At 41.3% G+C, this 12221-nt stretch overlaps 1 protein-coding gene across 1 annotated transcript; it reads right to left on the bottom strand.

Annotated features, from left to right (window-relative positions):
• Positions 1-371: 371 nt before the first annotated feature.
• surf4 (surfeit 4) lies at positions 372-12187 on the bottom strand. The gene is made up of 6 exons (XM_076284223.1): positions 11997-12187; positions 7277-7463; positions 5589-5665; positions 5291-5334; positions 4838-5024; positions 372-2011 (listed from the first exon to the last, which is right to left on the bottom strand). The coding sequence occupies exons 1-6, from the start codon at positions 12042-12044 to the stop codon at positions 1745-1747; spliced, it is 810 nt and encodes a 269-aa protein (XP_076140338.1). The 5' UTR covers positions 12045-12187; the 3' UTR covers positions 372-1744.
• Positions 12188-12221: the final 34 nt, after the last annotated feature.

Genomic DNA, 12221 nt, shown 5'->3' with positions numbered 1-12221 from the left:
ATGAGGCACAGGGTAAGGTGGCCTACCGGTATCTTGGAAACCAAACAAAAAATGTTCTCATGTGACTATAAATTTAGTTTGTATTCTCCATTTTCATCTTCCTTCCTATGAAAGACAAAACCATATGGATGAGGTGTTTAGCATCTTTTTGCCTCCGTTTGTTGCCCATCAGTTTGCCTGCAATTTGAGTCAAAAATGTCATTCAAAATGGAAATGCACAGTGACTATTTGGCCTATTACTACTGCCAAGTCAGACACAATTGTGTCCCATTTACAAAACAATACTTCAATATTTCACAAGAGTATATGCATCATCTTTCAGAAACCCACAGTGGGGAGTACTGAACAGAAGAATGGACGATACATTTGGATTGGTTTTCCTTTTGCCTTTTTTTTAATTCTCCGCCATGATCTCACAAAAAAGAAAATCAAAAGTACAATATAAATTTCTGAAAATCAATACAATGAGTACATTTTATCTTCTTAAACAGCAAGAACACTGAGCAAGACACCAAAGCGGGATTGAACTGGTGATCTGCCCAGTTTAGCTTGCCTCTGCATTTTCGGTTTCATAAAATATGGCATTTTGTTTTTGCAACTGCAAACTCCCATTTCCTACCTTGATCTGACATGTGTCTAGGCGAGGGTGCTTACCAAAAATACACAGTACAAATATAGTCCAAAAGTGAGTTCTGATTAAAAAAGAAAAATCAGATGGTAAGCATCAAGTCTGCTTTACTCTAACTGGTTGCAGTGTTCCACTGAAAGACCCCCAAATTCAAACACATTGACTGTCATTCAGTGGACACGGATTACGGCCAAACATTAGGATACAGGTAATCAGGGGGCTCACATTAAGGTTGGGGTAGAGGAGAGAGACAAAAAGAGAGAGAGACAGAGAAAGAGACAGAGATGGAGAAGACATGACAGAATCATGAAACAAACTTGAGCTCAGTGTCTCAAAACAGATATGGTGAGCAACCCCGAGACAAACACGTCTTCAGTTTAAATACAGAGCTGTGCGCTTCAAAACAGAGCTGTGCACTTCTCGTCGTAGGTCGACAAAAACCGACAACTAACCAATGAAGACTGCTCACCAATTCTTCCCCTACTTGACGAAATGTATTTAAGTTATGCCATGAACATGTACCACCATGTACCAATGTCCCATTTCCCCCTTGTGTTATTAAAAGCCACCATCCACTATAAGGGCAATTGGGGGAACTCATTTAGTGCCAGAGAAATTCACAGATTCAACAGAAGGCAAAAACAACAACAACAACAACAAAAGAAGTGATGCATTGCAACACCAACAGCGTTGCAACACCACCCACAACGCAAAAGGATCTGACTGCAGTGGTCTCGTTTAAGTTGTCTGCCATGGTGACAAGGTGGACAAGGTAACGGTGTATAAAAATGCCAGTGTTTCATCTGGCTGAACTTATGTCTATATTACTTTAAAAAAAAAAAAAACAAGGTGGATGAGTTGACGTGTGCCGGGGGGTGGGTTAACCAAACCGATGCTGTAACCGAAAGTTTTGAGTGTGGTTGGCAACTCGAGTGCACGGATCTGGACGCAGCAGAGCAAAGGAGAACAGGATCCTGGGATCTCTGTGTGTGTGTGTGTGTGTGTGTGTGTGTGTGTGTGTGTGTGTGTGTCCCGAGCGGTGCTGGGGGAGGTGGAGGGTGGCGTTGTTGTTGATGGTGGTGGTGGTGTCGGGTGGAGGTGGTTCACAGTGCCTTTTCACCACTCTTTTTTCTTCTCGTCCATGGAGACCCCTCCGGGCCCCAGAGCCACCACCAGCAGCAGGCCGCCGATGACCGACGTGGTCTGGAAAAAGTCGTACTTGAGGAAGTCGTGCATGGGCTTGTAGGCAGGCACCGCCCAGAAGGCGTTGAAGTAGACGTTGATGGCCAGCAGCCACACCACCAGGGTGAGAGCGGCCAGCTTGGTCTTGAAGCCAATGGCCACCAGGATGATGAGGGCGGTGCCCACCATGTTCTGCAGAATCTGCAAGACAGAAACAAAAAGAGGAAAGGTATTGAGGACAACTAGTGAAGGTGAAATGCATTTTGTGGCATGTAGCAACAGATGAAATTAGAATAAAACTGAACTGAATGCCATAAAATGTTTGCGTCTCTGGTTTCTCTACCGTCTCCATCTTTATCCTTCTATCACATAGCCTATGTGTCAAGTTTATGCTGCGCCGATTGAAGTCTTTTAGCCAATGAGATCATTTAAAAGCAATTACGAGTTAAATATATAGCCTTCTTGTGATATTTTAAGTATTTCTTTAATAAATATATTTAATTAATTTTAACTAACCCGCCCGCCAATGACCCAAATATCATTAAAACCGCAGCCCACACACCACTAGTGTGCATATACACTAGTCTGTATAAATTCATAGTATAATTTTGAAGGATTATATTACTGAGAGAATATTAACAATAAAAGCCAAGACACCATTTAATACACAATCCCTTGACTCATTTTATCAAATCATGTCGTGGGACAATTTTATTCATCAATTCAAGTTGAACACTATACCTCAGAAAAATATTAAAAAGCAACAGCCCACCATTCTAAAGACATACACTTCTTTGCTTCTGAAATGTATAGCATTGTGTTATTTCAATGCATTCAGCTTTAGTGAATCTCTGTTCTATGGAGTCAGCTCCTTACACGTTCCTGCCATCTAGTGGCAACAGGTGAAAACATGAGATTTAGTAAAAACCAGTGACCCTTGCTCGAGAGCCACCCTAGCAAACAAGAAACACTCCAAGTCTTTGTCTGCAGTAACTGACAGAGAGTCTACAGGAATTTCACACTCTGAACACTTTTTGCCTACAGGCACTGTAGAGTCTGGCCTGAGTTCATATCCCAAAGTGTGTATGTGTCTGTCTCTCTCTCTCTCATTCTCTGTTGGAGAATGAAAGCGTAGGTTTACAAAGGTCAATAACACGTACAGAGAATGATGACCATGTTAAGCTCCTATATGAGAAAAAGGGCAGGCTAACTGAACTACTTGGTGCCAGGGCACAAGGGGCGTTTGTACGCTCCCGTTTTCAGAGTGTTACCCTGATGTATGCTCCAACCAAATTTTTCTTCAACTTGGGAAAGAAAAATGGAGTGGGATAATGCACACCTTAAGGTCTGAAACAAGTCAGGAGCTGTCTGAGCCTGCTCAGATATGCAATTATGCGAGATCTTTTTATTCTAAGCTATATGAAAGTGAATTGGGGTCTAATGGCTTCTTGCCCAATGGATTTCTTAACAACCTGCCCAGAGTGCCTGACGAGTGTCACGCGGAGACGGACAAAGCGCTTGATGAGCTTGCGCTTGATGAGCTTGATCAGGCCCTCATGAGCATGCAGAACGGCAAAGCTCCCGGTATCGACAGGTCACCGATCAAATTATATAAAGTACTCAGGACAGGTATTGGGAGGGATCTCCTTGCAGTGCTCCGCGAGAGCTTGAGGGAAGGATGCCTTCCCGTTAGTTGTTGCTGGAAGATTATAACACTATTGCCTATGAAAGGTAACCTGCAAGAAATAGGTAACTGGCGCCCTGTCTCCTTGTTATGTTCTGACATGAAGATATTATCCAAGGCTCTGGATATAAGGCTGAAGAATTGGTCATGTAGAGCATTCAGATCAGTCCAATTGTATACCTGACCGCTCCAGAGTAGTCAGAGACCTAATGACTGTTTCAAAAAACTTGGGTATTAATGTGGGGCTGATCTCGTGTTGGAACATGAGTATTTATGGTCCACTTTAGATTCCTTTGGTTTTAGCCCGGTCCTCACAGCAATGGTCAGAGCTATTTATTATGATATTGAAAGTCTTTTGAAAATAAATGGAAGCCTTAGCGCACCTTTCAAGGTTAAAAGAGGGGTCAGGCAGGGGTGTCCAATGTCAGGCATGCTGTTCTCCATTACAATTGAACCCCTGCTACATAAGCTAGTGTACTGATCTGAGGGGTGTCTCTTTAGATTTCTGTACTGACCGTTTCTTTTTGTCTGCTTATGCAGATGATGTAACAGTCTTTGTTAATTGAAGGGATGATATCAATGTGTTGGAAAATATTGTGCATGATTTAACCTGCTATCATCTGCCAAAGTGAACTGGGGGAAAAGTGAAGCTATTTGGGTTGTGGAGGTGGAATAAAGTGGCACTGGTTTGCCGGGTGGGTTGGTTTGGAAAATGTAAGGGTTCAAATATCTGGGTGTGTGTACCTGGGTGATGATAATTTTGTTCAAAAGAATTGGGATGGGGTCTTGGAAAAGGTTAAATGTTGTTTGGGGAAAACAAAGTGGTTACTCCCTCAATGGGGCTGTTGCTGTAAATGCCAGAGTGTCTGTAATAAATCCAACTATAAGTGACATCTGTCCATTTTGTACAGAAAGGGAGACACTTTTTCGTTGTTTTATGTGTGATAGTAGACAAAATGAAGAACACAGCCTAAGTCTTTTGTTTTTTCCTTTGGGAATAATGTTTACAAGACAAGATTTTAAACTTGGGTTTTTCTATAAGTACAGAGGAGAATGTGAGCTTATTAATTTCATTGTTGGTCAGGCCAAGCTGGCAATCTACATCAGCAGGAAAAACAAGGTTCAGCGGAACATGGGAGATATAGCTATCTTCAAGAACTTAGTCAAGTCAAGAATTATCGTTGATTTTCATTTTGATGTTTTATTTTGTGGTTTTGATTTGATTTATTAGACTGATCTGTTAGTGGTGCCCTCAGTTGTCATTTAAAAAAAACTCTCTCTCTCTCTCTCTCGGCAAAAATATATCTATAACATTAAATATATAAACAGTTGTTGTGGCTCACCGAGAAGAAGCTGGAGTCGAAGTGCAGCAGGGTCATGAACATGAGCACAAGGAGCACGCGACCGCCCAGCTGCATGTACTGCTTGGGGGAACTCTCGCCCATGGAGGGCACGCCGGCGAACATGCTCTTCCCCTCCGACCGCGACTCGGCCAATAGCAGCAGCAGCCCTCCACCCAGGGCTAGGTTCCTGCGGAAAGCCAAAAGAAATTAACAAACAAACTAACATAAAGAAATGTAAACAGCAGCACTGCCATCAACAAGAGAAACGAAGTTCTTCCAGAATCCCATCAGACTTGCAGAAGGAAAGATGCGTGAGGGCATGTGTGTATTTGTTTGTGTATGTATGTATGTATACAGTATATGTGTGTGCGTGTGTGTTGTGTGTGTGTGTGTATGTATGTATGTATACAGTATATGTGTGTGCGTGTGTGTTGTGTGTGTGTGATGGCATACCTCATCAAAAACTTCAAGTCCCATAAGATGCTGTAAGCAACAGTCTAGAAGAAAAAAAAAAATACCTGAATTAATTTTTATAGTAATGATAGTAAATACCTGAATTTTTATATTGGGAACTAAATTAGCCATTATATACATACATATTAAACATCTTTTTATTAAATAATTCAAATGTTATCAAAGGAGAGCTAAATGTAAAATGTAATGATAGGTAACTATACCGGTAGTTGCTGAATTTTCCCAAATTGACTTAACCCAACTTAACACATCAGACATTAACAAATAGACCTCTCACCTGTAGTGCGATGATGCCAAATAAGCCAAAGCAAGCATACTGTACAAAATTTCTACTGAGGATAAGGACACAGCCACCTGTGAGAGAGAGAGAAAGAGAGAGAGAGATATGGGCAGTTAAACTATGCCTCCGTTGGCTTACATAAAAACATACCAACGTAACCTCTGGCCTTATTACACCTACTCGACTTAATCTAAGGACCACCGGTGCTGCTACAACCCCTGCTTGCAAAGCTAGAGACACGGCTGCAAAACTGAAGGGAATTTATGCTAACATATAAATCAGTCTGATCAGCAACTCATTAGCTGTGTTCGAAATGTTCACTCGTTCACTATATAAGGCACTATGTAGTGGTTCAGCAATATAGCAAGCTCTAGGCCTATATAGTGAGTGAGTGAGTTAACATTTAGTTAACATTTAATTAACATTTCGAACACAGCTATTGTGTTTTCTTCTCCCCCGGTTTCCCCATTCTTCTCCATGGTAGGAAGATGTTTTAAATTAAAAGGAACTTGTATATCGCCAGAGGCAGACATGTTTACACTCTTGAGCTTTAGCCCACTGGCTTTATGAAGTACCTTAGAGTCAGCATCAGTCCTCATAATGAATCACAATTTAAAAAAAAACAATAATGATGTGATTTCTGGCTGTGGTATTATTATGTGGAGTAACATGTGCAACGTTGTGTCATATCTGAGGTTATGAGCTAAGACCAAGTATGAACGGTTTGGTTTTAGGGGACGCATTTCAAGTCTCTGCACGCTCAAAAACAATTCCTCTGATCTCAACAGTTTAATATAAGAGGATTTCAGATTATGAAATCCAGGGAGAGGCCACAAAACAGCTATATAAATGTTAGATAGGCAACATCTATAGAAATAATAAATAGGCCACAGAAATAATAGAAACAGCTATAGAAATTATAATAATAAATAGGCCACAGCTACAAAAATGTTAAAACGAGTGTGTGGGCTACCCCAGAGTGTGTGGCTACCCTGTTCTTATTTAAGATAAGTCTAAAACAACCTGCAAGTTCAAAGTTTGATGCTTTCCCAGGTTCAAAGTTCTCTGCTTTCTTAGGCTAAACTACCTGATGATGGTAATTGCTATGAATTCACATGCAGTGGTATTACTTATTACACTTATTGCACTACATATTTTCTGTGCATGATTAATTAACAGCCATTTTAGTAATTTAACTATATTTACATTTATTCATTTAATTGATGCGTTTATACAAACATGTCAATTATATCTCAAGAGCCATTTTCTACTGAGCAACTCCAGGTTAAGCGTTTTGCACAAGGGCATAATGGTGGAAGCCAGGAATTGAATCCACACTTTACAGGCTACTGCATGCTGGCCCAGCTCCTTAGCCACTAAGCTACCACTGCCCCCAAACTAAATGTTTCACTGAATTCCCTGTGGGATTATTTTGTTCCTCTTCCAAGTATGACACAAGAGATTGCCACTGGGAACTACACCCTTCATTCTACGCTTTATCCCAATCTCTAGCTTACACCCAATATAGACAATGCCACATGCCCCACCCTAGACACAGGACTAAGAGCAGGCCCCCATGATGCATGCCAGATCTCTCACACACACAGACGACCTCTGTGTTTGTGTCAGTGAGAAAAAAAGCATGTGTGTGTGTGTGTGTGTGTGTGTGAGAAGTCCATTCTCACCCAGCTGTCCTACGAGGTTAATGAGCACGAAGCAGGTAGCCAGGAAGTAGCCACAGCCCCACGTGGCCTCAATGTAGTCCCTCTGCTCATTCCACTGGAACCACATGCGGATGCCATCCTCCAGGAAGGTGCTGATGAGGCACAGGCGAGCCAGGTGAGGCAGGTACTGCTTGGTCACCCGCAGGAACTATGAAGACAGGAACCAGAACCAGAACCTGGGTTAGACCAGTCAAACCTATTTCTGTATACTGCTCATGTGTGCGAAAAGACTATGTTTACATGCACCTCACGATCCCAATTTTAATCATATTCAGCTATGCAATAGACTACGTGCACGAAAGGCTTGTGTGCTCGTTTGTTTCTGGTGGAGCCAGGTGTGTTTGAACCTGCCGCTATTGTTAATGCAATTAGTGTCTACATGGACCCGGTTGGGTCTTGCACTAGAAAATTAGCATGTTACGACAAAAAACGATTTATGTGTGCGTTAAAATTGTTATTATTGGGCAAACAAGATATTCAGTGTCAAAGTGAAGATGTAAGGAACAGAATATAACAGAAAATACTGTTATAACACAGTAAACGCTCCACCAGAAATAATGAGCATACAGGAAGAGTGCACCTAGTCTATAGAAGGCCTGATGTACAACACTCACTGCGTTTACGTGCAGTTCAGTATCCCGTTTATGATCCGGATTTGGAAGTATCCTGGTTTTGTGTTTGCACATGTAAACACCATAATTAACACTGCCTGAACTGATGCTGTTTGGGTTTAAACCCCATATTTTCATGTGTATTGCATGTCCTGTTTCAAATTAGGCTATTTTCCAAACTGCTGCAACTGTAGAATATATGAAGACCGCGGAGCGGATGTCAGAACACATCCTGACCGAGTGAACCAAAATGACATTTTTTACTAGGCTACCCTCTCCAATCTGTTGCCTACCCGCACGCACTCACTCTCTTGGACATGCTGTGCGGGGCCGGTAGTTGCTAGGTGATGCTGATGGTTAAGGTAAACTTTCGTTTCGCAGGTCTGCATTAGAACCAATCAAATAAGCACATGCCTGCCTCCGACAGCTGGATACAATCAAGATAAATAAAAAAAAAATAGTAGGATTGCAGGAGCGGAACGTAGGTTTTATTGAAAGTGAAACTAGGGAATAATTTAAAAAAAAATAGAAGTGCCTTTGCACCAAAAAAACGGACATTTAGTGTCCTGGGAAAGATTATCAAAAGATTATCTAATCTCACATAACAGTGATATTTTGTCAAATATTTTATCAGCAGCTCATAAAAACTAGTTCGGAGGATGAAAGCTGGCACTTGAGAACTGGAAGTATAACAGCAGAGAAGCCTGACCTAAATAATGACACACATTTGAGTCCATCTATTAAAAACACCAACTTACATCATCATGAGATTATCACTTGACATGTAAATTCAAATGGCTGGCAAAAATAAGTAGCCTATATATCTATCTGAGCCTGTGTTTGTGTGTGTGTGTGTGTGTGTGTTTGCCTACTGGGAAATCCATCCTCAAGTATATAAATAGGCATGTCCTTAAACAGTTCATAAACAGAGACACAAAAACAATTAAACAATCATATAAATAAGTTCCTTGTGCTTCCATATGATTTTTAAAGTAATAAGATACTACAATAAAGCCACCTATTTCACAATACACTAACATATACTATGAATACTACTAATAACACTATGCAGTCTATGTCGATATCTGCTTCCACTATGTGTTCCTGTGATCCCCCCCCCCCCCCCCCCCTTCTGTTGGTACAAAGAGTACTGCCTCCCACTTCCGACCCCGCCCACTGTGCAGTCCACATCAGCACTGCCAAACTCAGGCAGCCAATCACGACTCAACAAGTCCCCCCATGCGCCCATCAACTGCAATTCGGACAGCCAATCAGCCCTCCTATCAGAATTCTTACTCCATGGCTGCTTGTTAGGCAATGTGGGACACAGTCCACTGTTAGGTCTCCTTGGGTTCGGAATTCTCAGTGTTCTCTTGTTTCCAAAACATGCTGTGAACATGTCTTAGGAGTTAGGAAGTGCTTCTATTGCTCAGCATGGCATGACGTTTAATATGAGTTATGAATTGCAGACCTCTAGGCAGGGCTTAGCACAGCATTCTAATTATCAGCATAGTCAAAGCTACTCCTTTGACTAACAAAACCTTGGCTGTGTAGTGAATATATCTCAAATTCCTTCAGCACAGTCAAAGCAACCGCTTTGACACACAAAGCTGTCTAATTCTAACTCTCATTAAACGTCTAAAAGACCGCAGACACAAATTTAGACATGTTTACAACAGTCAATGTTTTTCCTGTTACAATGGTTCTCATTATTATGAATGCACACACATGAAAATGAGTTCTGACACACCTGAGGCAATAGCAAATAAAATGCTATTAGTAGCTGGATTTGGTTTAATATGCAAGGACTACACTCCAAGGTCTAAAAAACCTTTCCACCAGGGAAAAAGAACACAACTAATCATCTGTCCTTGGTGCGTCAGTCACGATGCAAAAAAAACAGAATCCTAGAAGGTATTTGGGTGCACACAAACATGAATTAGACAACGTACCTGGCATAGAAACACTCTGATATAGTAAAGCTAAGGCAAACCTGGCCAAGATAACAAACTTGCGTCACAGCTATAACTGGGTGACATTTTCATTCATGTAACCCTTCTGCTCTTTGTGCAAACCGTGTGAATGTACCCGATGTTACTATCAGAAAACCTGCACAAGCAGCTGAAAATAAATCACTGACTTGCCAACTGCATTCATTCTTTTTTGTAGTAGAGTGAAATAGGATTGCCAGTAAAGCGGAACAAGCTGTCCCAATACTGATTTACTGCCATATTGTGAGAAAACACAAACACATATACAAGACAGAAGGAAACAGAAGTGAAGTAACCTGAACTGTAGAGGTTCTTGACACTTATCCCTTTATAGACTTGAGAATGTCATATGGATTCCAATTACATCCAGAGTTACCGCTTTCATCACGCAGATGTTTGAAGCCATGCACCCACAGTGACCCACAATCAGGCCCCAGTCCTTACCTAAACACAATGCCTACGTATTAAGATAAACTTTAGGCCAAGTCTCTCCCACTGAACACAAACAGTGGCTTTAAACGGTGTATTCTTTATTTGGTGTAGTTGGAGGGGGGGGGTCAATGTTGCAACAGTTTTTAAGAGGCTTCTACTGTCACAGTCGAGCAAGACTGCTGTAGCAATTCAACCCTGTTATGGCTTTACAGACTTCGTAGGAGCAACAAGCAAAGGCTTAAAAAGCTCTGTTCATACGCAGTACGCACCCCCTAATCACCCTCCTCCCATTAAACACACACCACATATTGTGCAATCATTGAATTGCAATTTCACCCATTTCTGAAAGGAACTTGTAAGAGATTACAATTGTTTTATACGGTTACTAATATTCTGACGATTAATATTTGGACGTCAGAATATTCTCATTCATTTTAAATGGCAAGTTTTTTTCAGGTTAGCAGTGAGTCATCAAAGTTTACTTGTAGGCCAACGTTATACGTTTCTAATAACGTTTTTCCACCAAACACAGAGGTTGGCTATGTTCAGCTTTTCTAACGTATCGTTATTACTTTACCACACCCGATTAGGTATTTATAAGAATATGCTAATATGTTGTGCACATTTCACTAACTAATTCGTTGTGGTTGGCGTTTAAGAGATATAACGTTACGTCCTGTTATTTAAAGGCAATATCGATAGCTAAGTAACAGGCTAATGTTAAGTGTGCGTTAAAATGGGTTACATTAGCAGGCTAGGTACTAATCTAGGTTGCTTGTCAACTTCTGTTGACTTGACGTCTAACGTTAACTAGCAAGCCAATATACGTTAACATTATCTAAAAAAGGGTAATTTACTGGGCAAAATGATGTAAAAAGTCGTAGTTGCATAAGTTTGGTAAAGGATGGCTAACATCACTTCACAGCTGACAGTCAACGCTATCATATAGCAGTAACATTACTTCGTAGGTTTAGCAAAAAGTACAGCACCGTTAACGTTAACTTGTAACAGTAACTTTTAACGGACTGTCATGTAATGTAGTTGTTGCTAATTAACGTTAGTTTGCCCTCTCAAAGCTTGACTGACATTAACGTTAGCTGACCAGATGCCGATTATGTTGCAGTACAAATCAAGATAACTATAAGATAACGGTATCAATATTGCTCAAACGAAACACACTCTAACGTTAACAAGTCAAATGGGCATCCTACGGTTAACATTAACATTACAAGCAGCGCCTTCCATGCATCTCCCAACAAGTGGTGAAAACAGATTTGCATGGGAGGAAATTCTGTTGCGATATCCACTTAATTCATCCGTGTTAGCGAAGGGCTATCCAGGCTAACAAGCAACAGTGTTAACGAGAGTATCTGAACGCTAACGGGATCCTAGCTAACCGACAATGTCATGAAATGAAGGGCTAACGTTACAGTAATTTCAAACTAGACTCGTCTCGAACCTAGCACATAACCACCTAACATTAGCTGCAACACCATACCCCAAATGATGGCTAACTAACACTTCAGGCCCATAGGACGCCTTAGCTAACGTTAGCCAATCTCATTCATGCACTGCAGCCTGTTTCCACGAACATGTCTAGCTGCTACGTTACTTGAGTGAAAATGCCGCTAAAGACAAATAAGTTACCTGATCCGCCACGTCTTCAGCCGTACTCATCATATCTTCCTGCCCCATGTCTGATAATTGCGAGGCTTACTACTGAAACGCGCTGTTTTACTCGAGATTTCTACCAATATTTAGAATGTTTTCTTCCACCACTCTATCTACCAGTTCCTGCCTGTCTCTTTAGACTAGGCCGCCTCCTCCCCACAATGCTTCGCGTGGCGACGATATTCCTTCAGCACAGCTCCT

The sequence above is a fragment of the Alosa pseudoharengus genome, unplaced genomic scaffold, assembly GCF_046254945.1.
Source record: "Alosa pseudoharengus isolate Yale_2024_CS ecotype anadromous, Long Island Sound unplaced genomic scaffold, YU_APseudo_1.1 YU_APseudo_1.1_scf_14, whole genome shotgun sequence".
In the NCBI taxonomy this organism is placed as follows: Eukaryota; Metazoa; Chordata; class Actinopteri; order Clupeiformes; family Clupeidae; genus Alosa; species Alosa pseudoharengus.
The sequence above is the reverse complement of the archived record's forward strand: the minus strand, read 5'-3'. Positions and strand labels throughout refer to the sequence as shown.

Bases quoted from the DNA above. Each gene is read 5' to 3' on its own strand.
- surf4 (XM_076284223.1), bottom strand. From the start codon at position 12,044: ATGGGGCAGGAAGATATGATGAGTACGGCTGAAGACGTGGCGGATCAG. The intron at 5,666-7,276 runs GTGAGAATGGAC...TCTCTCTCACAG, and splicing joins TAACCTCGTAGGACAGCTGG to GTGGCTGTGTCCTTATCCTC. The intron at 5,025-5,290 runs GTATGCCATCAC...GGCTTTCCGCAG, and splicing joins GACTTGAAGTTTTTGATGAG to GAACCTAGCCCTGGGTGGAG.